The following is a 24879-nucleotide window of genomic DNA, read 5'->3' as shown; positions in this document are numbered from 1 at the left end:
AAAAAATAAAAGTACACATATTAGGTATCGCCGCGTCCGTAATGACCCGCCCTATAAAACTGTCCCATTAGTTAACCCCTTTAGCGAACCCCTTAAAAAATAAAAATAAACGAAGCAAAAAATAATGATTTATTATCATACCGCCAAACAAAAAGTGTAATAACGCGCGATCAAAAAGACGCATATAAATATCCATGGTACCGCTGAAAACGTCATCTTGTCCCGCAAAAAACGAGCCACCACACAGCATCATCAGCGAAAAAATAAAAAAGTTATAGCTCGCAGAATAAAGCGATGCAAAAATAATTATTTTTTATATAAAATAGTTTTCATTGCATAAAACTGACAAAAACATAAAAAAACGACCTAAATGAGGTATCGCTGTAACCGTACTGACCCAAAGAATAAAACCGCTTTATCAATTTTACCGCACGCGGAACGGTGTAAATGCACCCCCCCAAAAGAAATTCATGAAACGCTGGTTTTTGTTCATTCTGCGTCCCAAAAATAGGAATAAAAAGCGATCAAAAAATGTCACGTGCCCGAAAATGGTACCAATAAAAACGTCAACTCGTCCCGCAAAAAATAAGACCTCACATGACTCGGTGGGTCAAAATACGGAAAAATTATAGCTCTCAATATGTGGTGATGCAAAAACTATTTTTACAATAAAAAGCGTCTTTTAGCGTATGACAGCTGCCAAACATAAAAACCGCCATAAATAGTAAATCAAACCCCCCGATATCACCCCCTTAGTTAGGGAAAAATAATAAAATTAAAAAAAAAGTATTTATCTCCAGGTTAGGGCTAGGGCTAGGGTTAGGGCTAGGGCTAGGGGTGTGTTGGGGTTAGGGTTGGAGTTATAATTGGGGGGTTTCCACTGTTTGGGCACATCAGGGGCTCTCCAAATGCAACATGGCGTCTGATCTCAATTACAGCCAATTCTGAGTTGAAAAAGTCAAATGGTGCTCCTTCCCTTCCAAGCTCTGACATGCGCCCAAACAGTGTTTTACCCCCACATGTAGGATATCAGCCTACTCAGGACAAATTGCAAAACAATTTTTGGGGTCCAATTTCTCCTGTTACCCTTAGGAAAATAAAAAATTGGGGGCAAAAATATCATTTTTGTGGAAAAAAATGATTTTTTTATTTTCACGTCCGAGTGTTATAAACTTCTGTGAAGCACTTGGGGGTTCAAAGTGCTCACCACACATCTAGATAAGTTCCGTGGGGGGTCTAGTGTCCAAAATGGGGTCACTTGTGGGGAGTTTCAATAGTTTAGGTACATCAGGGGCTCTCCAAACGCACATGACACCCGCAGACCATTCCATCAAAGTCTGCATTCCAAAACGTCACTGCTTCCCTTCCGAGCCCCGACGTGTGTCCATACAGTAGTTTTCTCCCACATATGGGGTGTCAGCGTACTCAGGACAAATTGGACAACAACTTTTGGGGGTCCAATTTCTCCTGTTACCCTTGGGAAAATAAAAAAATTGGGGACTAATTGATCATGTTTGTGGAAAAAAATACGATTTTTTTATTTTCATGCCCTGGCATTATAAACTTCTGTGAAGCCCTTGGGGGTTCAAAGTGCTCACCTCACATCTAGATAAGTTCCTTAGGGGGTCTAGTTTCCAAAATGGTGTCATTTGTGGGGGTTTCCACTGTTTTGGTACATCAGGAGTTTTCCAAACGCGACATGGTGTCCGATCTCAATTCCAGCCAAAAACGTCAAATTGCGCTGCTTCCCTTCCGAGCTCTGCCATGCGCCCAAAAAGTGGTTTACCCCCACATGTGGGGTATCAGCGTACTCAGGACAAATTGCACAATAACTTTTAGGGTCCTGTTACCCTTGGGAAAATAAAAATTGGGGTGAAAAGATCATTTTTGTGGAAAAAATATGATTTTTTAATTGTACCGCTGTACGTTATAAACTTCTGTAAAGCCCTTGTGGGTTCAAAGTTCTCACCACATATCTAGATAAGTTCCTTGGGGGGTCTAGTTTCCAAAATGGGGTCACTTGTAGGGGGTTTCCACTGTTTAGGTACATCAGGGACTCTCCAAACGTGACATGGCGTCCAATCTGAATTCCAGCCAATTTTGCATTGAAAAAGTCAAACGGCGCTCCTTCCATTCTGAGCTCTGCCATGCGCCGAAACAGTCGTTCCCCCCACATATCGGGTATCTGCGTACTCAGGACAAATTGCACAATAACTTTTGCAGTCCAATTTCTCCTGTTACCCTTGGTAAAAAAAAAAAATTGAACCTGAAGTATTTTTTTTCTGAAAAAAAAAGTTAGATGTTCATTTTTTTTTTTTTTTTTTTTTTTTTTTTTTTTAAATATTCAAAAAAATTCCTGTGACGCACCTAAAGGGTTAATAAACTTCTTGAATGTGGTTTTGAGCACTTTAAGGGGTGCAGTTTTTAGAATGGTGTCACTTTTGGGTATTTTCTATCATATAGACCCCTCAAAGTGGCTTCAAATGTGATCCTAAAAATAAAATGGTGTTGTAAAAATGAGAAATCGCTGGTCAACTTTTAACCCTTATAACTTCCTAACAAAAAAAAAATTTTGGTTCCAAAATTGTGCTGATGTAAAGTAAACATGTGGGAAATGTTAGTTATCAAGTTTTTTGGGTGCCGTATCTCTGATTTAAGGGCATAAAAATTCAAAGTTGGAAAATTGCGAAATTTTCAAAATTTTCGCCAAATTTCCGTTTTTCTCACAAATAAACGCAAGTTATTTGAATGAAATTTTACCACTAACATGAAGTACAATATGTCACGAGAAAACAATGTCAGAATCACCGGGATCCATGGAAGCGTTCCAGAGTTATGACCTCATAAAGGTACAGTGGTCAGAATTGTAAAAATTGGCCCGGTCATGAACGTGCAAACCACCCTTGGGGGTGAAGGGGTTAAATGCAGGAGCAACACTTCCGCTTCCAGGGCCTGTTCCTTCCAGGATCTGGGGGACGAGATCCTGAAGCTGTGCCTGGGGATGGATGCGAATTGCAGTCTCAGCCCCGATTTTATTATACTGAGCACCAGGCATTGGCTGAGATTTTTTCCCAGGCAGATTGGAAGTGGGATAGCCTTCCTCCTACCTGGGACTGCCCATCACTTGGGAGGATTTTTGGCTCCTCGACAAGGAACCTCCAAACATGAAACCCTTGCTTTTTGGTTTCTTGTCTCTCCAGTCACCCTGTTCTTGGGTGGTCTACTCCTGTTATACTTACTCCTACAAAAGGGAGCTTTAAACTGACGACGGGACACCCTAGGGAAGCTCATCTGCTACCTTATCAAGAACATCATCCAAAACTTGACCAAAAAGATATTTGCCCTCACACAGAATATAGCATAGCCTAGTCTTGGACTGAACATCCCCTGGCTAGCTGTTGAGCCACAGCGCTCTAGAGGCAGTATTAGAGAGGTTTGCTGATCTTGCCGCTAACCTGAGTCGGCTGAGTCATCGGCCAAAAAGGAAGCTGCTCCCTGCAACAGTGGAAGATCTGCCAGAATATCCTCCCTTGGGGTATTCTCTCAGATGGTCGCCTAGCAGTTGTAGCCACACCATCAATGATCTTGCCGTGAAGGTTGCAGCTATTGCCGGTTTTAACGAACCTGCTGAAGACTCCCAGGCTTGCTTTAGGAAGATTTCAATCTTGTCCAAAGGATCTCTTAAGAGTCCCTAGAACTGATTTAGCCACTGCAACATCAATTTTTGGGGTCTTCTCCCATATGCCTGCCTCTTCATCATCAAAAGGATATATCCTTTTCAAAGAAGATGGTAGCTGCACTTTCCTTTCTGGCTTCATTCATTCCTTGTTAATGAGCATCTCCAAGTTTTCATTAACCAGAAAGGAACGCCACTTCCTCTGACCCAAGTCCCCAAACAATGTCCTGAAATTTCTTGGTTGACTTGGGATCAGAAATGCCCACAGAGGACCTTAAAGCTCTAATCAATCTGTCAGTATCTTCCGTTTGGAAGCAGGGTCTAACCAGTGTTCTCAATGGAGGAGAACGAGGACGACGACTCCGCTGGCTCCGAACTCTCCCATCCCGAGCACCATCGATCATGCAGACTAACTACAGTGGTTCTGGCTTCCCCTTTGCCCCATCAGGTCTATTAAGGACTCCTGCAACTCTAATCTAATGATGGTCTTTAGATCCACAGCAAACCCGGGGGGGTGTCCTCTGAGATAGTCTGCTGTACACACCCAGGGCACAGTCTTCTTGTAAGAGCTGGGTAGTTCCCCCCTTGCACAGGGTACACTCCCTATTGTTCTGCTTGTAACTATGCTTCAGGGCTCTTCCCTATTAAGAAAAACAGAGAAAGGGGGGCCTGTTTTTTGTACAGTGCACAGTCACATAGATTATTCACCATCCAGTTGATCAATCTACGGTACCAGATATGGAGGCTGAAGCTGGATCCAAATAACATCTCCCCCTGACAGTGGGCTTGTGACCTACCTTACTTTTCAGGCTGGTCATGCTGCCTGTACAACTGCCATTGTGCCCTTCCCGACCCTGCTGCTGAAGGGGATCCTGTGCAGACGGCAGCAAAGAAGATGGTGGTAGTGGCTGTGGAGGTGGCGTCAGGTGATGCTGCTGCTGTAGCTCATCCATGGTCCAGCTACCGCAGGAAATGCCACCATCTTTCTGGGCATTTCTCTTTAAATATCGGGTGGCCCTACCCCTCTGTCTGAGGTTTGAAATCTGGCGCGTTGTGTGCAGGGATCCCCTAGCCCTGCATAAGCGCAGATCCCAATGGCCGCTGACATGCCTGGTGCGGTGTCAACAGGACACGCCGATCTCTTTCCTGCGTCCCGCGCAAACCCCGGACGGCCTTGTTTTCCAGAGCGCTCTGCTCCAGGCTGCGCCGGCTTCCTCCAGCGTCCCGGTGTACATCGCTGGGACGCTCCTGCAATCCCCAGCATGTGCAGACCCGGGACCCATATCAGCAGGACACATTTGCACAAGAGTATATTCAGAAATAAACGTGTGCACAACTATACAGTGGTGCGGAGTTAGGTTCCTGTTAGTTCATTTTCTAGTCTACCAGTTGTGAGTTCTCCCTCCAGGCTCCCTCTGGTGGAAACAGGAGGTAGTGAGGCTGATTTAATCAGTGGAGATCTGCCACCTGAAAAGGAGGATGACGATTGGACCTCAGGAATCTCAGCCTGGATTTAAGACAGCCGACGCCCTATTCTGGTGCTGGTGATTCCTTCTGGCTTGTCAGGTCTTGGTTCTCAGCTCTGTTCCAGTCAGCTCAAGCTAAGTTTTTCTGCTAATGTTCACACTTGATTTTGTTGGTCTATTCAGTTTTTTGTGTGGTCAGCCGGCCCCGGCTGGGTCTGTGCTAAATTTCCACTCTTATTTATCTGTATTTGCCAATTTGCTTTTTGTCCCTTATTTGATTGGCCTCTTTTTGCTCTGTCTCAGAATATTTCAGAGTGCTGATATAGTGGGAGAAGTCTAGTGACTTAAGGGTTAATTTTGTTATCAGAAGTGTTGGACATTATTTTTGTAGGGTTTTTGGCAGATTGCAGACAGTGTCTTTCCTTTCTAGTTAGTTTGGGCCCCATCGTTTGCTCAGCCTATTTTCCTGCCTGTGTTTGTGTTTTCATCTGTTTCACCGTCAATACATGTGTAGGGGCTGTCTTTCCTTTGGGGGTCTGCTCTGAGGCAGTTAGTTTTCCCCTTTTCTTGCTTTAGGCTTGTTTAGTCCTCCGGCTGTGACGAAGCGTCTAGGTTCATCGTAGGAACGCTCCACAGCTGCTGCTAGTTGTGTGGTAGGATCAGGGACCTGCAATCTGCATAGTTACCAACCTCTCTGGTTTTCTGTGACTTAGCTTGTTTTTTTCTCCTCGGTGACCCATTCATAACAGGTTCCCAAACCGGGACAATATGTAAAGAAGAACCTGGCACTCAACTTATGTTCACATGAAACAAATTGCTTAGTCCACAAAATATTGATTTCTGAACTCTTCCTTAGTTAAAACATTAGTATTGTTGTTTCTAAAAATTATTTTTAACTTGTTTTCTTAGCATTATTTGAGGTCTGCAAGCACTGCATTTTTTTGTTATTTTGACCAATTCTCATTTTCTTTTAACATATACAAAATTTAGTGCTTGGAAATTCAAAGACATGTCAGTAGTTTATAGAATAAAAGAGTAATTTACATTATACTCAAAAATATACATATAAAAGAGAAAAAAAAAAAAAAAATCAAACTGAAAATTTTGCAGCGGTCTCTTAACTTTTGCCAGAGGGGGGTGGGGGTGTGTGTGTGTGTGTGTGTGTGTGTGTGTGTGTGTGTGTGTATATATATATATATATATATACACACACACACACATACACACGTGCGAATGCATGTGGGCACGATATGCATATACACGTGTGTAATATATGTAATGAATATACAGTTAGGTCCATATATATTTGGACAGACAACATTTTTCTAATTTTGGTTCTAGACATTACTACAATGAATTTTAAACAAAACAATTCAGATGCAGTTGAAGTTCAGACTTTCAGCTTTCATTTGAGGGTATCCACATTAAAATTGGATGAAGGGTTTAGGAGTTTCAGCTCCTTAACATATGCCACCCTCTTTTTAAAAGGGACCAAAAGTAATTGGACAGATTACATAATTGTAAATAAAATGTTCATTTCTAGTACTTGGTTGAAAACCCTTTGTTGGCAATGACTGTCTGAAGTCTTGAACTCATGGACATCACCAGACACTGTTTCCTCCTTTTTGATGCTCTGCCAGGCCTTCACTGCGGTGGTTTTCAGTTGCTGTTTGTTTGTGGGCCTTTCTGTCTGAAGTTTAGTCTTTAACAAGTGAAATGCATGCTCAATTGGGTTGAGATCAGGTGACTGACTTGGCCATTCAAGAATATTCCACTTCTTTGCTTTAATAAACTCCTGGGTTGCTTTGGCTTTATGTGTTGGGTCATTGTCCATCTGTAGTATGTGTTTAAAAATATCCCTTTGTCTGTTTCAGTAGGCTCCACAATCATGGGGGAAGACGGCTGACTTGACAGATGTCCAAAAGGCAGTCATTGACACACTCCACAAGGAAATTAAATTTTGCATTTCATTTGGAAATCAAGGTCCCAGAGTCTGGAGGAAGAGTGGAGAGGCCACAATCCAAGCTGCTTGAGATCTAGTGTGAAGTTTCCACAATCAGTGATGGTTTGAGGAGCCATGTCATCTGCTGGTGTAGGTCCACTGTGTTTTATCAAGATCAAAGTCAGAACAGCCGTCTACCAGGAAATTTTAGAGCACATCATGCACTTCAAGAACGTCCCTCTTCCGACAAGCTTTTTGGAGATGGACATTTCATTCTCCAGCAGGACTTGGCACCTGTCCACACTGCTAAAAGTACCAATACCTGGTTTACCTCAGAGAATTGAAGCTGTAATCTCCGCAAAAGTTGGACCTACACCATATTAAACTAACTTTTGTTGATGTTTCCAGGTGTTTCCATTATTTTGTCCAACCCCTGTACATGTGCACTTTATTGTCTATTTGCACATTATTGCATATTTGCACGTTGGCCATTGGCGTCTTTTTGCAAATATGATCCTTTGCTCATTTCTACTTCAATTTGAGATTTCCTCTCTAGGTGGCCTTAACTTCCCTTGCCATATAAACTTGTGTATCAAAGTTTAGGATTTGACTTATGACACGATACTGTCTGGTTTCTAGCATACTACACTGTATTATGCTTTTCTAACTGTTTTTAATCATGTTGTCTGGCTCGTTAATAAAATTATTTGTGTTACTTATTAGGTGACTGCTGTCTTTTGCATAGTGCTCTTCCTCCTTGCACATTGTTCATGCGCTTTCCTTACACTATGTGACAAGTAGATCCCTCCCTTAGATTTGGTGGTGGTGCCCTCTTGCTTTAGTTTTTTTTTTTTTGGTCTATGACTGTGCTTAATTCCTGCAGTACTCGGGGGTGTATCCCATCCGGGCCCGGGGATTTGTCAATTTTAGTGATTTTTTAGACGCCGCCGTACTTCCTGCTGGGTTAAGCAGGTGACATTTAACGGAGAATTTTTATCCCTGATCATGTTATCCATCATGGGATTTTCTTGTGTAAATACTGATGGAAAAAAGTAATTTAGCATATTGGCTTTTTCCTCATCCACCATTTCACCCAGACTATTTTTAAGGGGGCCAACACTCATTCTCTGGCAATGAGTGTCCCTGTCTCAATCTTTGCTGTCTTGCTTTGCTTTTTACAGAATTTATTTAATCTTCTGTATTTAGTTAATGCCTCATCACTACCCTCTTGCTTTAATTCTCTAAATGCTTTATTTTTTACCTCTTATTGCACCCCTTACAGCTCTATTTAGCCATAGTGGTTTCCTCCTATTTCTCGCATGTTTATTCCCATATGGTATATATTGTGCACAGGTCCTATTCAGGATGCTAATAAGCGTCTCCCATTTTCTTTGTGTATTTTTATGTCTCAGGATATCGTCCCAGTTAATTGCACCAAGATCATCTCTCATTCGTTGGAAATTTGCCTTCCTGAAGTTTAGTGTCCGTGTAACCCCTCTACTACACATCTTATTAAAGGATACATGAAAACTTATTAATTTGTGATCACTATTACCCAAGTGACCCCTGTTGGTTAATATTAGGTCTAGCAGTGCCCCCCCCTCTTGTTGGGTCCTGAACCAGTTGTGAAAGGTAATTGTCTCTCATAGTTGTCAAAAACCTATTACCTTTGCTGGAACTGAAGGTTTCGGTTCCCCAATGTATTTCAGGGTAGTTGAAGTCCCCCATAATAATGACTTCTCCCTGAGTCGCAGCTTCATCTATTTGCTTTATGAGGATATTCTCTGTTGCTTCCATTATTTTTGGAGACTTATAACAAACCCCTATCAGTAAATTATTTTTCCCCCCTCCCCTTATCTCTACGCACAGGGACTCTACATTTTCATTAGATTCATATATATTATCACGAAGGATGGGTTTTAAGGATGATTTTACATATAAACACACGCACATATAAAAACAACCCAATATCTTTGCAATTTTAAATGTGTTACATTCCTCTAAGACTTTTTTTTTTTTTTTTTTTTTTTAACTTTTCAGAGTCAGGCATATCTTTTTACAAAAATATGGAAATTCCAGGCTCTACCACCCGTAGATGGAGGTGCTCAGGGGGTAAAAAGAGTCTTAAGAATCTAGTCTATCGATGGCATTCGTCCGCTCCTTCTCGCAACTTCCGTCGTGGAGATGGTCCCTCCTCCGGATCCGACAGCGATCATTTTTCCACAGATTCTCAGTCTTTTTTAGGCCCGAGACGCCCTGGCAAAAACCGACGAGGAGGGGTCAGAAACACCGGGGGACGTCCAGACCGAGTGACCACCCGCTCCCAGGTAGGGACAATATTGTCTACAACATATCCAGTCAAACCCTTTCCCCCCTCGAGACCCAGGTCCTACAGAAGTGTCTCTCCTTTTGCCCAACCCCCTCCTTTAACACCTTCAACTTAGAACGCGATCTGAACAGGTTTTTTAGAAACCTTCGCTTAAAAGCACATTTTGCCACAAAAGCCCCTGACATTGACCGAACATCTACCACATCTGTGACATCTGCATCCCCTATGGGTTTTACACTTACGGGCCTTAACCTTAGGATCCCTAGCAGTTATCAACCACCACGCTGCTATCATCCTGTTGAAACCTTTATCAGCTTAGTCTCCAGGGATATTCTCACCCTCACTGCTGATATCAACAAGGGCACTTTTCACATCAAGAGTAACATGACCCCCGACGAACGCAGGGCCTTGATCTCCCTCAAAGGCTACAAGAACATTGTGATTAAACCGGCTGACAAAGGTGGAGCAATTGTGGTCCTTGACAGGACCTATTACATCGACGAGATCCGCCAACAACTTGGCGATACCATTACTTACCGCCCATTACCCCGTGATCCCACATCCCACATCTCCACTCTCATACAAGAGAAAGTAAAAATGTACAAACAAAAAGCCACCATCGACGATAAACTCTGTGAATTTCTGATTAATAACCATCCCATTACCCGTTTTCTACACACTTCCCAAGATCCATAAGAATTTGACTTCTCCACCCGGCCGTCCCATAGTCGCGTCTACCGATTCATTATTTTCACCTATCTCCATTACTCTGGAGAAAATATTTACTCCTCATATCCCCAAAATTGCCTCGTACCTGAAGGATACCAATCACTTCCTGACCATTATTAGATCCATCACAAGCGTCCCTTCCAATTGCTTACTAGTTACCCTGGATGTCTCAAGTTTGTACACCAGTATTAACCATCACGAAGGCCTCCATGCAGTTGACAAGTTCATGGATACTTACATGGATCATTCCCCTCCCAAGAAAGATTTCTGTTTGGATATGCTTGAGGTGGTCCTTACTAAGAATTTTTTTCTCTTTGAAGATCAATTCTTTCTGCAGTGTAGAGGGACCGCGATGGGATCCAACGTCGCGCCCCCCTATGCCAATATCTACATGGACTTTTTTGAGCATAACCATATCTACCCTCATCCATTATTCGAGAATCAGGTAGCATTTTGGAAACGCTACATAGATGATATTTTTCTCATCTGGACAGGTGACATTACATCACTCACTTCCTTCTTCTCCGACATCAATAACGCCACTGACAATATCTCGTTCACCCTTCATCATAGTGACCATTCCATCAATTTCCTTGATACTACTGTTATTATTAACGCCGATCATACCCTCTCGACGGACTTGTACACAAAACCAACAGACAGAAACAGCCTTCTCATATACTCCAGCTGTCACCCGCGACACATCAAGAGATCCCTCCCACACTCCCAGCATTGCCGTGTCGACCGGATCGTGTCAGATTCCTCCACCAGGGACACACGACACATCGACATGGATAAAAAATTCCTAGCAAGAGGCTATCCATCTTATGCAAAACCTCAGACCCTCACTCCAACCCCTGACTCTCAGAGCCGCAAGAGCATTCCTTTTGTCAGTACCTACCACCCATTCAGCCCTCTTATTAATGGCGTCATTTTCAAACATTGGCCATTACTTCGTCTAGCATATCCCACTGTCCCGGAGTTTGTGTCTCGGCCCCTGATTTGTCATAAACGTCCCCAGAATCTCAGGGATTCCCTAGTTAGGGCGGACATTGGCCCCTCCAAGCCATTGGCTAAACAGACCTTCTTTTCTTGCCAACGCAAGGGCACTTTCCCTTGCTTGCATTGCCTCCAATGCTCACACATCACGAAAGGCGAATTCTTCACACACCCACGCACCGGAAAGAAGTTCCCCATCCCAGGATACTTCACTTGTGAATCAAACTACGTCATTTACCTGATCAAGTGCCCATGCGGCCTCGGGTATGTTGGCGAGACCACTCAGCATATCCGTGACCGCATTAACAAACATAAATCCACGATTCGCTGTAAACTGACTACCCTACCCATCCCGGCTCATTTTCATACTGCTGGTCACTCCATCCCACAACTGAGATTCCAAGTAATCGAACAGATTATCCAACCCCGCCGTGGCGGTAATCGTATAAAAACTCTCAGGGAACGTGAGGCGTTTTGGATTCACATTCTTCAAACCATGGAGCCTTTAGGGCTTAATAGGGAATATGACGCCCCCCGGTGATTTATCTATACCCTTTGCTCGGTTGGTCCTTCCTCATTCTGATTGCCTTGTATACGGGACTCCATTACTGTCAGCTTCCATGCTGGCTATAATGGACCTCGTTTTGCTATATGTCCTTAATTTATGTCGACCTGCGTACTTCCATATGTCTTTAATTTATGTTGGCCTGGGTACTCATATGTAGATGCCGTCACATGTACAGATTTGTGTGTGCACACGTACACACACGTGGGGATACCCGTATGTATACCCATGCGGTCTTTCTTCCCCTCTTGCCAAGTTTTCTCTCTTTTTTCGCAGGATTTTAACCCTTTCTCTTTTTTTCCCTTTTAGATTTCACATCATTGAACCCCACCTGCACAACTTCTATTCAGCGGTACACCCCTATTCATGCACCCTCACAGGTAATTCGGCAGATAAACTCCACCCCCCTACTGACCGCCCTATTACTAGTGCTTCTGTGCTCTATAGACATGGCCTCTTTCCCATGCGCGTCCTTCTGCGCTTCACCGCGCGGTCACATGACAGAGCACGTCATGTACTATTACCATCACGCGCATGCCCATTGCGCACCACCGGAAATGATGCCTCCCACGTGACATGGCCGGCCCCTTCATAATGGCGCGGCCCTGCCAGTGTATGTTACGCCGCCGCAGCCGCTCCCACTGCCACATGAGCCCGTCACGGCCATCCACTGCAGGTACCCCCGCTCTGGAACCTTCACTCACTCCTCATCGTTCTCCAGCTGACTAAACCTGTTTACTTTTTCAGGCGTCCACCCACCTTCCACTCCTCTCATATAGTGACCCTGTCACTCCTCCACTTACGGTATGTGCCCTAATCTCCTGAGGCTCTCCAGTGTACCCATCTGCCGTGTTCCTCCTCTCCCTCCTCCTCTTCTTTTTTTCTCTCTTCCTTTCTTTTTTCTCTCTCCTTGCTTTTTCTTTGTTTTTTTTCCTTTCCCCCCCCTCCTTTTCCTTTCTCTCCCTCCTCCTCTGTTCCTCTTTTCTCTTCCCTCCCTATTTTCTTCCTCTTATTTCTCTTCCCTTTCTCTTTCTTTCCCTTCTCTTTCTTTTTTTCTCTTCTCCTTTCTTTTCTTCTTTCTTTCTCTTTTTTTCCTCCCTTTTTTTCTCCCTCTCCTTTTTCCTCCCCTTTCTTTTTCCCCCCTCTTTCTTTCCCTCCTTTCTTCCCTTTTTCCCATTCTCTTCCTTCTTTTTTCTCCCTTTCCTTTTTTTCTTCCTTTCCCTCCATTACGGACATTATCTCTGGCTGTTCCACTATCTGTGCCCTTATTAATATCGTTCTCTTTGGTACATATGCCTACTTATGTTGAACCTTTCTTTTACATGCTACTATGAAGCACACTCTGTGAAATATATGGAACCTTACCTCCTCTTGTGAAAATTTCCGGTCGTCCTATGTGACCCGTGTCTCTTCATTGTAACCAGTAATGTATGTTTCGCTCGCATTGTATTTCTTTTGTACATTTGTATTATATTTGTATATATATTCACTCTATGTATCACGTGTATATACATGCACTCACCACCATTGTTATTTGTTCACACCTTTCAGGCAACTACCTTGAGAAAGGCTTCATGCCGAAACGTTGGTGTTGTTGCTCTGGTTAGGTTCCCTTTGCAGTGTGTCAATAAATTCACTTTTGCATTCATTCCTTTGTCTTCATTTTGAGTGCCGGGGTTTACTTCATTACAAGGCATATCTTTTTGGCCCATTTTGCCAGAGGAAAACCAGCTGCCTAATAATCCTGCACACCTTGGTAAAGAACGCTGATCACTTTAGGCCGCAGCCTCCCTCATTACACAAATACACATCACCTGATCAACTTCATCCAATAAGCATTCAAGTTTAAACAGCTTGGTGTTGGAAAATCTGCATAAAAATTATGAGCTGGTCAAAATTCCCACCCGCCTAATAATTCTGCACACATTGTACAAGGATGATAGAGGACAGAAGATTTAGTTTCATTCTCTATGATCAAGACTAACTTCTGCCATGAAAGATGGCAATTTATCCTTTATAAGTTTAAGAATACAGGTTTGGCAAACAATGTGCAAGCATATATTCCTCTTACCGGAAGACGACATCGAAGTCCCAGGGAAGACTTAAAGAAGAGGCAGAAAACCTGATCCTCAGTGAGGCCTTGAACTATTGAATCAACTACGGAAAATTATAAAGTATGTACTTAACTTCTAAAAAACCCCAAAAGCATGACCTCTTGTGCATCTGTCTTCTATAGAGACAGGAAAAAAAAAAAACTGCATGGTGGAGGAGGGAGGGGCCTTTTAACCTGCCTGTGTGCCTGTCCCTACACAGACAGGGATAGTCCCTCCTATTGCGACGAGACATCCCGAAAAGTTGGTATCTCACTGATACAAAGGCAAACAATTAAAGGGATAGTTCAGAACTAAAGGCCCCGTCACACATAGCGATCTCGCTAGCGAGATTGCTGCTGAGTCATAATTTTTGTGACACAACAGCGATCTCACCAGCGAGATCGCTGTGTGTGTCAGCGATCGGCCCCCCTGCCGGTATCGCTGATCGCTGCAGGAAAGGCCAGGACTTTTTTTTGGTCACTGGTCTCCCGCTGGCCAGCACGCATCGCTGCGTGACAGGCGGGTGACCAGCGATCTGCTGGTAACTAATGTACACATCGGGTATCCAAGGAACGTGCGTCCCTTAGATACCTGATGTGTACGTTAGTTACCAGCTTACTGCATCAGCGCGCTAGATACTAACGTGCACAGCGACGCCAGGAGTCGCTGTGCTGATCGCTGGTGAAGCTGTCTGTTTGATAGCTCACCAGTGATCACATAGCGATTCACCAGCAATCCTGACACATTGATATCGTTGGCAGGATCGCTGGTGAGTCACTATGTATGACTCCAGCCTAACATTGATGACGTATCTATAGATCGTTGGGGATTCAATCAATAAGCTGATATCTGCTCTGGGAATCCCCAGATGTAAGTGTAACAAGTCATTGAATACCAGAGCTCTATACCCTAATGGTCACCAAAGAGTACTTCATTTTTCTCTCAGTTTATTGTTCCATCTGGTTGCTGCTGATGCAGATATTAACTGATCAGTGGTGTGTGTCCAAATGATCTCACACTGAAGACTTAAGGTACTGTCACACTTAGCGATGTACCAGCGATCCCGACCAGCGATATGACGCGGTCAGGATCGCTGGTACATCGCTAAGTGGTCGCTAGTGAGCTGCCACACAGGCAGATCTCACCAGCGACATCGCTGGGGACGGGGGTCGCTACTTACCTGTCACACTAGGCGATCCTGCGTCCTCCCGCCCGCGTCCACGCTCGTCGCTAGTCTCTCCACAGGAAGCTGACGACGAGAAATAGTCCTGGACGTTCTCCCGCGATCAGCAATAACAAGCGGGGGAGAGGTCGGAGGTAAGTATCAGACACAACGATGTCGATAGCAATATCACTATAACGTCACAAGTTATAGCGATATTGCCAGCGATATCGCTTAGTGTGACAGTACCTTAAGCCTATGGATAACAATATGTGAGATGCATGAAAATTCCTTGAAAACTCAAGACTTTTAGAAGGTTCACCCCCTCTTCAGACTCAATGATAACCATCATAGACAGTATTACAAATGAAAGGCTCCACCCAACAGATATCACTGGAGCCAGCATTCACAATGAACTTTTCCCTACTGAGAGCATGATCATGCTCGGTATATTTTTATCTAAAAAATACTCCCAAAGTTTCAGAGGAAGTGTACATTAAGAGATATGACTGGGAACAAAGTCAGTGTAGCTGCTCCCCCAAGGCCAGCTCTTCACAGCGCCAAACCTGGTGATCAGGCCATGTTGTTGACTAGTCAGAAAGGTGGGTCCCAGGCAGCATCTTCCTGCTCGCTCTCCTGGAATGACAGGGGTCTTCCTGCATTTATGTATAGAGAGAGCCCTGTCACTAGGGGGAAGTGGCAGGGAGAGGCTGCCAGGGACACACGTGTCCAACTAGTCACCAGGTCAGATTTATAGTATGTTTTTTCCTTTGAAACAAAACATTTTAGAGTCAAACATACATGGTGAAATCATACAGCCAACATCCAATACATGCTGACTGTGGATCAGCCGGCATGTGTCAGCTGTCAGATTCCCTTTAATGTGCAGTTGTAATACCAGGAATTCCCAGTTCCAAAAGTACAAATCTGTGTGCCTCGGCCCCAGCTGGGAAATGATCATCAATGGCGCACCGCCGATTCCCATCAATATAAGTTGCAAGAAAACATTCATATTAGTATTTCTATTTAAAATTGACAAAACATATGCAAATAAATACACATCAAGTAATGCGCCTTTCTGCAGCAGGTTGGTATATGGTTAACCATAACTGCTTGTAGGAACATCACCCAGTGTATCAATGCAAATGGGATTACAGACGGACTATAGCAACAGCAGGCATTTCAACACATTACCCACTTATCTGGGTTTAGCTGTACGTAGATGGGTTAAAGGGGTTGTCCCAACTCGAGAATAGGGTTTAGAAAAGTCCCATAGGAATACATTCCCATTCTAGAGTAGGATTTCAGAGTCCTGTAGACTAGTTGGGGACCCAATGGTGAGGACCCCCCAGTGATTAGCATATAATTTCCTATACATATCTAATAAAGAATTTGTTCCAACTTGGCAACTTAAAGGGGGGTCCACTACTGCACACCCCATTCTTAAATGCCAAGTGCCCGAAAGAAAAACAGACCCTCATCTCCCAGATCAATCCTGTTCCAGCCATGTTGCCTGACAATCACGTGAAATTGATATGTCTCTTAACCGCTGCAGCCGATTAGTGGCCGCAGCCTTCACAATCCCATCAGCCAAAGAGATCCAACACCGCTGGAATACCGTCAGTCTGGGAGGAAAGTACAATTTTTTTCTGAGAGGTTTTAAAGTGCACGTCCATTACTGCACAACCCATTCTGAAATCCTAAAGCCCCCCCACATAAAATCAAGTAGAAGAATCTTGCACATATAACTCAGACATGAGGCTCAACAATTCCAGAGTCAGCAGAGCAACACAGTGACTGCGCAGTGACCACTCAGATGACTGGAATAGAGCAGGATAGTGAAAATATAATATTCTGTGCTTTCAATACTGCCATTACATGAACTTCACTACAAAGGAATTTCCGAGCCCTGTATCACCCTGCCTTTACTTAGCGCATTTTGGCCAACAGGATCCATTTCGGATCACTTGTATGCGGGTGCTGAATGGTGCAGTCTAAAGACCCCATTTCCATTAAAGTTTGCCAAACAGCTGACCATATGATGTATCTGGACATAATTCTCCACCACACCCAAAAGCACCACATATACTGGCTGTGACAACCTCATGCAGCCTTTATCTATCCCCATTCCCTCTAGATGGCTGGACTATAATTGTAAATAAGCCCCTGTACTGTTTACCCCCACCTCATTATAGATTGTAAGCTCTTACAGGCAGGATCGGCATTATTTTTGCTTTAATTATTGTATTATCTTTATCGTTGTTACTTATGACATGTAAACGACTTGTTGAAATGTAAAGCACTGGAGAATATGTTGGCGCTATTAACTTAAGATCATTATCTGGTAACCCTTCTACTCTGCCCCAATTAAGAACGTCAGGGGAGACAAAGAGTGGCCATGTTGATTTATAAAGTCTGATCCTTTGGTTCTACTTGCAGATAAGCCACCAGAGGTATTGGGCAGCGGCTGAAGACTGCCATACAGGAGAACACTAAAGGGAATCTCTCACCACTTTTTTGGGATATCATGTAAAAATATCATTCAATTCAGTGTCACCTCTGCATTATACCAGTACTTTTGACACCCCTTGACTCCCCGCCAATGATACATAAATACCGGTTTTATTCCTCCCACGGTGTATGTAAATATGTTCGGCCCGATGGGTGGGGCTTATTGTCAGTCTCCCCCCTCCTCTGCGAATATCACAGATCACGTAGAGTTACCGCACATGCGCATTCAAATGGCCTCTCACGCATGCGCAGTATGCTTTGCCCAACTGTGGGCAAAGCATAAAATCATTATTGCGCATGTGCCGGCATATGCCATCGCTTTCTATGACCCGGAAGTATACTTCCAGGCCATAGAACACAATCGCACATGCCGATGCAAGCGCCATACTGTTTTTCAGCTTTGCCCACAGTTGGGCAAATCATACTGCACATGCGCGGACAGACCATTTGAATGCGCATGTGCGGTAACTACGCGAACGCAGGAATTACCCGAAAGAAATGCGTAAAGCAAAGCAGGAGGGGGTGGAAAGACAATAAGCCCGGCCCATCGGACCGAGCATATTTACATACACCGCGGGAGGAATAAAAACTATTTATCATTGGTGGGGAGTCAAGGGGTATCAAAAGAACTTGTATAATGCAGAGGTGACACTAAATTGAATGATATCCCAAAAAAGTGGTGACAGATTCCCTTTAAGTCTGCAGCTTGCTCCCAACTCCACCACACAAGAGTACTCGGCTCAGCCAAACGTAGATGTGCTTTTAAGGAGGGAGAGGAGAAACTGCAGCCTGTTAGGCTACTTTCACACATCAGTTTTTTGCCGTCAGGCAGGATCCGGCTATTTTTTAGAAAAAACGGATCCGGCGTAAATTTTGGAGAACTGTAGAAACGGATTCGTTTTTCTGCCAGATCCGTCTAGCAGGTTATATCTGTTTCCTGGGGGCTGGTCAATTGGATCTGAGCATGCGCAGACTTAAAAAACGGATCCGGTGGCTGGATCCCTCTTTTTCTGGATCCGGCGCATTCCGGCGTCCATAGACTTTCATTGTGGCAAAAAGACAGAAGCGTCGGATGCGGCGCTTCCGGCTTTTTCGCCGGAGACAAAAAAATTTACAGTAGCCGTTTTTTCCAGACGCCGGAATGAGACAAATAGCCGGATCCGGCAAAAAACGGACGAACCGCAATGCCATCCGGCGCTAGTACAAGTCAATGGGGAAAAACCGGATCCGGCATTACATTTCGCCGGATCTGGTTTTACAAAAAAAGCTGGATCTCGCCTGACGGCGCAAAACGGATGTGTGAAAGAGGCCTTAGGAATGACTTGGGAGCTAGCGGTCCAACGTTCCATCTAATATGTATTCGGGGCCTTACTCCACCGTCACATACCGCACACCAATGGCCTCCACGCAGATGACGACATATAAGGCACGCGACTGCATGTAAGAACCCGTGGGGACCACCAGGGCGGCGGTGCTGGAGGGGCAGCTGACTAATCAGATGAAGGTACATGTATTCGTGGCCTTACTCCACCCTCATGAGCCATACACCAATAGCCTCAGTGCACATGCCGGCATATAAGGAACATGACTGCTGAGATCTGTGACTGCATGTAAGAACCTGTGGGGACCACCAGGGCGGCGGTTCTGGAGAGGCAGCTGACTGATCAGATGAAGGTACATGTATTTGGGGCCTTACTCCACCATCACGAGCCATACACCAATGACCTCCATGCAGATGCCGGCATATAAGGCACATGACTGCATGTAAGAACCCGTGGGGACCACCAGGGCGGCGGTGCTGGAGGGGCAGCTGACTGATCAGATGAAGGTACATGTATTCGTGGCCTTACTACACCCTCACGAGCCATACACCAATGGCCTCCATGCAGATGCCGGCATATAAGGCACATGACTGCATGTAAGAACCCGTGGGGACCATCAGGGCGGCGGTGCTGGAGGGGCAGCTGACTGATCTGATGAAGGTACAGGTATTCGTGGCCTTACTCCACCCTCAAGAGCCATACACCAATGGCCTCAGTGCACATGCCGGCATATAAGGAACATGACTGCTGAGATCTGTGACTGCATGTAAGAACCCGTGGGGACCACCAGGGCGGCGGTGCTGGAGGGGCAGCTGACTGATCAGATGAAGGTACATGTATTCGGGGCCTTACTCCACCATCACGAGCCATACACCAATGGCCTCCATGCAGATGCCGGCATATAAGGCACATGACTGCATGTAAGAACCCGTGGGGACCACCAGGGCGGCGGTGCTGGAGAGGCAGCTGACTGATCAGATGAAGGTACATGTACTCGTGGCCTTACTCCACTCTCACGAGCCATACACCAATGGCCTCCATGCAGATGCCGGCATATAAGGCACATGACTGCATGTAAGAACCCGTGGGGACCACCAGGGCGGCGGTGCTGGAGGGGCAGCTGACTGATCAGATGAAGGTACATGTATTCGTGGCCTTACTCCACCCTCACGAGCCATACACCAATGGCCTCCATGCAGATGCCGGCATATAAGGCACATGACTGCATGTAAGAACCCGTGGGGACCACCAGGGCGGCGGTGCTGGAGGGGCAGCTGACTGATCAGATGAAGGTACATGTATTCGTGGCCTTACTCCACCCTCACGAGCCATACACCAATGGCCTCCATGCAGATGCCGGCATATAAGGCACATGACTGCATGTAAGAACCCGTGGGGACCACCAGGGCGGCGGTGCTGGAGAGGCAGCTGACTGATCAGATGAAGGAACGGTTTATTTTTTTAGAATAATCACTGTGGAGGAATAAAAGAGGCGAATTAGATTTTGTAGAACCTGTCAGAAGAGGTCGCGTCAAGGACTTCTGCTCCTTGGGATTTTAGGTTTTCCTCTGTACCCTGGAGGAAGAGGCCAACAAGGAAAATCCTGGTGATGGGGGGGGGATTTCCTGTGGGACCCCGGTGTCACCCAGCAGGGAGCAGCCTGAGCACTACCGGCCGGACCAGCCCTGCCACACTCAGGCCTAGGCACTGGGAGCCAGCCAGGTCCCAGCACTAGTCACACTGGGCTCCACCAGCACAGCGGCGGCTGCTGCCAAAAATAGGAGTGCGAGGAGCAGGCCAAGAGGAAGCGGCGCAGGCAGGAGCTGGGCGCCACTTACTTCAGACACCTCGTCGTCGTCACTGCCGGAGCCCGCACCGGAGGACAGCACGGCGGCGGCCGCCAGCTTAAAGTCCAGCGTGTCACCTCCCGCGGGCAGGTCGGCGAGGAAATGCACCTTCTTTCCGGGCAGGAAAACTTCAGCCTCTATGCCAAGAGGCGAGAGCGGAGTCACCGAGTCAATCTCATGCTCGTAGCCGCCGGTGAGCATTCCCGTCCCGAGCTCCGCATTCTGCATGGCACCGTGTCTGGAGCGCAGCGCACCGACGATCACTTTCTGAGGCCCGCTACACACAGCCCGACACACAACACATTGGAAGTTCGCGAAAAAAAAGCCTAAAACGTCTCCCCATGAACTTCTGCCACACTATCTTGCTGTTCTGTAAGCACCGCCCCTAGGCTGCAAAGCGCTCCTTGATTGGGGGCGATCAGAGGCATTCAGCTTCTGATTGGACGAGAAGCCCGTCACTCATAATGAAGTCAGCCTCGCTTTCAGCCTGAGTTTACTGCCCTTACATCCCCTGGGGTACCGCCCCTCTTCCTGAAAGACATGCGGATAAGGTACGCCAATCACGTGACGTCAGAGCGTACGGCATTTCTGCAAGTCCAACGCTTGCGTGACAGCCCAGGGGCGGGGCCGGATCCGCGGAAACTAGTCACGCAGAGCCGTAGATGCAGTGCGCATGTGCGCGTCAGTCAGGAGTGTCCGTGTGCTCAGTGCTATCTGGAGCTGCTTCTGCTGCCACAGTCCTCAGTGTGGACGCCATGTGCCTGCCATTCACCCTCTGAGTGCGCGCTCTGGGGCTCAGCCTTGTGTGTTAGAGCCAATCACTGGTGTGAGCTTTCTGGCAACATCTTTAGCACCTGTGGGGTCTTCGCAGGTAAATCTGGGCGTTATTTGTCCAAACCCCTAAGGCTATGTGCACACGCTGCGGAACCGCAGGTAAAATGACCTGCGGATTGCCCTGTGGTTTATCACCTCAACAATGGAGGAGATGGTAAACCGCAGCAGAATCCGCAGAAAAGAAGGGACATGTCATTTCTTTCTGCGGATTCAAAACTGCAGCTTTTCCGCAGTTAAAAATCTGCAGCATGTGCACAGCAGAATGTAAGTCACATAGGATAAAATGCTACTGTACACTGTCTGCAGATCCGCAGGAAAAACCGCAGCGTGTGCATTCCATAATTCCCTGCCACAGGTAAAACGCATGCGGAATGCGCATGTGTTTTCCCGCAAAACACAAACGTTTTTAGATTGCAGAATGCTTGCGCTTTCCAAGCGATTTGAAGCATCACTTCGAAAGGTGGTTGGCAGGTTGGTCACACTTGTCAAGCATAGTGCTAGACGAGTGTGACCACCTCTTTACTATTGATGCTGCCAGTGCCTATGCTGTATCAATAGTAAAAGAATGTTAAACAAAAAAAAAATAGGAATATACTTACCCTCTGTCGGCCAGAATCTTCCCTTCCCAGCAATGCATTGCGACAATGACCTCTGACGACGTAGCATCACGCGAGACCGCTACGTCATCAGAGGTCATTCGCGCAATGCATCCCTGGGAAGGGAAGTTGCTGGCAGCGTGGCTGAGAGGCGGGAAGGGCTCCAGGGCCTTTGGAGGGTAAGTATATCACTATTTTTTATTTTCTATTTTTTACAGGAATATTGTACACAGGATATGGAGGACAGTCTCCTCTCCTCCAGACCCTGGGTACCATCCGCACATGAAGCGTTCACTTTATGCATGGTGGGCATAGCCACATACGCAAAGTGAGTGTTTCATTGCAATCCTATGGTGACGAAATCGCCGCGATTCAGCAGGAATAATGAACATGCTGTGGATTTTACCACTATGCAATTCCACAGTGGAAAAATCCGCAGCATGGGCACAGCAACTGCGCAATCCCATAGGATTGCATGGGATGCGTTTTATTAGCGTTTTTTAAGCATTTCTGCTGCGGCAGACGCATAAAAAACGCAACGTGGGCACACAGCCTAAGGCTAGGTTCAAATTTGCATTGAGGAGGCCTGCGGATGGTTTCCTACTTCCTCCTTTCTTCCTCCCTGAAGCTCTGCCTACTTCTGTATGTGTCCTGCGTCTTTAACGTTGGGTACGCAGGGAAGTATGTTGTATGCGGATGCATCCGCATGCGGCTATTTGACATGTGTGGCAACCGCACAAAAACGCAAAACATACAATGCATGTCCCTGTGTACCCAGTGTTAAAGAGGAAGGAAGTAGGCAGCCATCCACAGCCCTCCTGAAGGCAAATCTGAATCTAGCCTTAGCCTGTTTTTAAAACTGATGGAGGTGAAAGTAACTTGTCAGGTAGCAATGGTTCAGCTTAAGGTGGTTTCCACTAAACCCCCAGGACCCGCAGAATGGAGCGTGTGCATGTGAATGGCCACGCATTGTGTCACAGTGATTGGAGCGGAGGCATCTCTACTCTGCTGAGCTCCTGGATCATGGCAGGTGCCAGTGTTATTCTGTGGGTAAGGAAGGGGTATATGGGAATTTTTGGGAAAATCCCTATAATGTGTGCCTGTCTGGCAACTCATGCTACCCAGTCTGCAAGCTGCATGAATCGGACCCTGGCTGCACGTTTGCAGCCTGGTATATTATGATCTGATGTTTCTGAGAAAAAATGCTTACATGATCTGGCTCTGCCTTCAGTTGGCCTCTCCCAGCATCGCTTCAGGTGACTGACAGATCTCAGTTCCTATGTACACATGATGGAGAGACCTGTCAATCACCAGCGTGCTGGGAAGATCCAGACTAGTCTGCTCTCCAGCTATGGTCCCCAGCAAAATTTTAAAAGTATATTTCTTCTGAAAGGCAAATTCATGCTTCCTCTAGTTTGAGCAGCATGAATTGCCTGAAAGGTGATGTGAGTGTGACTGTTGTTGCCCCAGCACACCCGTATCACTGAAAACCAGTGGCTCTCAGGAGGAAAAAAGTTTATTTTATCGCGGTGGCCAGACTCCTTCCTAATGCTATTAACCTCTACAGTTTAATTGTGTTATCTGATGTGACAAGTTCCCTTTTCCCTGTTGGAGCATATAGAACATTACACCTTGGTATATGGCTGTTAGTCCAGCACTGAAATAAGGTAAAACAGTTACTTGAAGCTGGAGTCTGTTCTCCCAGTCACCACTGTGCTAAGTTCTCCTTACATCTACTCTCTCGTCTCCATAAGGTATAATAAAGGCAGAATTTCTGTCACATAAGCAAGAAGAGAACTGGGGCAGCGCAGGAAACTGTGGAAAAGGCAATGACGGGTGAGTATATTGACGTACTTCCACTACATTGCATAGACATTTACACAGAAATCTAACGGCATTGCTTCCTCAGCCAAGAAATTTCTGCTGGTTTTATTGACTACTTTCAGACTGCCCATAGACTTTAAAGGGAACCTGTCAGCAGGATTGTGCCCCCTAGTTTGCATAATGAATACCTAACTTACTGAATTTAAAAAAAAAACACTTCTGCAGGCAGGCCATGGCACCTGCGCTGCAGCATAATGGCATGCTTACTTAATCCCTTTTGCAGATTTAGGCTAACTTGCGTACATGCAACATGTTGGGTTCCCGTGCAGTCGGCGGACACGTCAAAACGCTGCATGCTGATGCATCCACATGCAACACATGTCCCTGCGTACCCAATGTTAAAGATAGGTACGCAGGATGCATGCAGAGTTTAAGGTAGGACGCATGCAATCATCCGCAGACCAGCCATACGCAAGTGTGAACTTAGCCTTACTTGAGCGAGGAAAAAGAATAAAAAGTCATTTTGAAAATGTCGCCTGCGCAGTAGCAGCTATTGGTTTGTATAGGGATCCGATAGCTGCTGTTGCAGAGGTGCCGGCGGCGCCATCTTGCTGGAGAAGAAAAAAAATGTCCTCCACGAAGATGGCACCGCCCGCACATGTGCAGTAGTAGCTGTTGGCGATCTCCAAGAGCTGCTACTGCGCAGGCGTGGCCGGAACCACCTTGGAGGAGAACAATTTTTTTTTCTTCTCAAGCAAGATGGCGCTGTCGGCACCTCCGCAACAGCAGCTATCGGATGCCGTTTTCAAAATGACTTCTTTTTTTTCCTCGCTCAAGTGAATCTGCAAAAGGGATTAAGTGCACAGTAACCATGCGATTATGCTGCAGCGCAGATGCCGTGGCCTGCCTGAAGAAGCATTTTCATTTTATTCAGTATGTTAGGTATTCATTATGCAAACTAGGGGGCAGTGACCTGTCAGCAGT

The 24879-nt window shown here is 45.8% G+C and overlaps 1 protein-coding gene across 1 annotated transcript in view; it reads right to left on the bottom strand.

Moving 5' to 3' along the window:
* The window catches only part of LOC141087894 (ankyrin repeat and KH domain-containing protein 1-like), a 292502-nt gene extending 271484 nt beyond the window's left edge, over positions 1 to 21018 (bottom strand). Inside the window, exon 1 of the mRNA XM_073573744.1 lies at positions 20633 to 21018. Coding sequence (XP_073429845.1) covers positions 20633 to 20869 — 237 coding nt within the window. The 5' untranslated portion in view covers positions 20870 to 21018. The remainder of the gene's footprint in view (positions 1 to 20632) is intronic.
* Positions 21019 to 24879: the final 3861 nt, after the last annotated feature.

This window comes from Dendrobates tinctorius, unplaced genomic scaffold, assembly GCF_039654945.1.
Source record: "Dendrobates tinctorius isolate UK_male_01 unplaced genomic scaffold, ASM3965494v1 ptg000036l, whole genome shotgun sequence".
Classification (NCBI taxonomy): Eukaryota; Metazoa; Chordata; class Amphibia; order Anura; family Dendrobatidae; genus Dendrobates; species Dendrobates tinctorius.
This window is presented reverse-complemented; position numbering and strand designations above follow the sequence as displayed.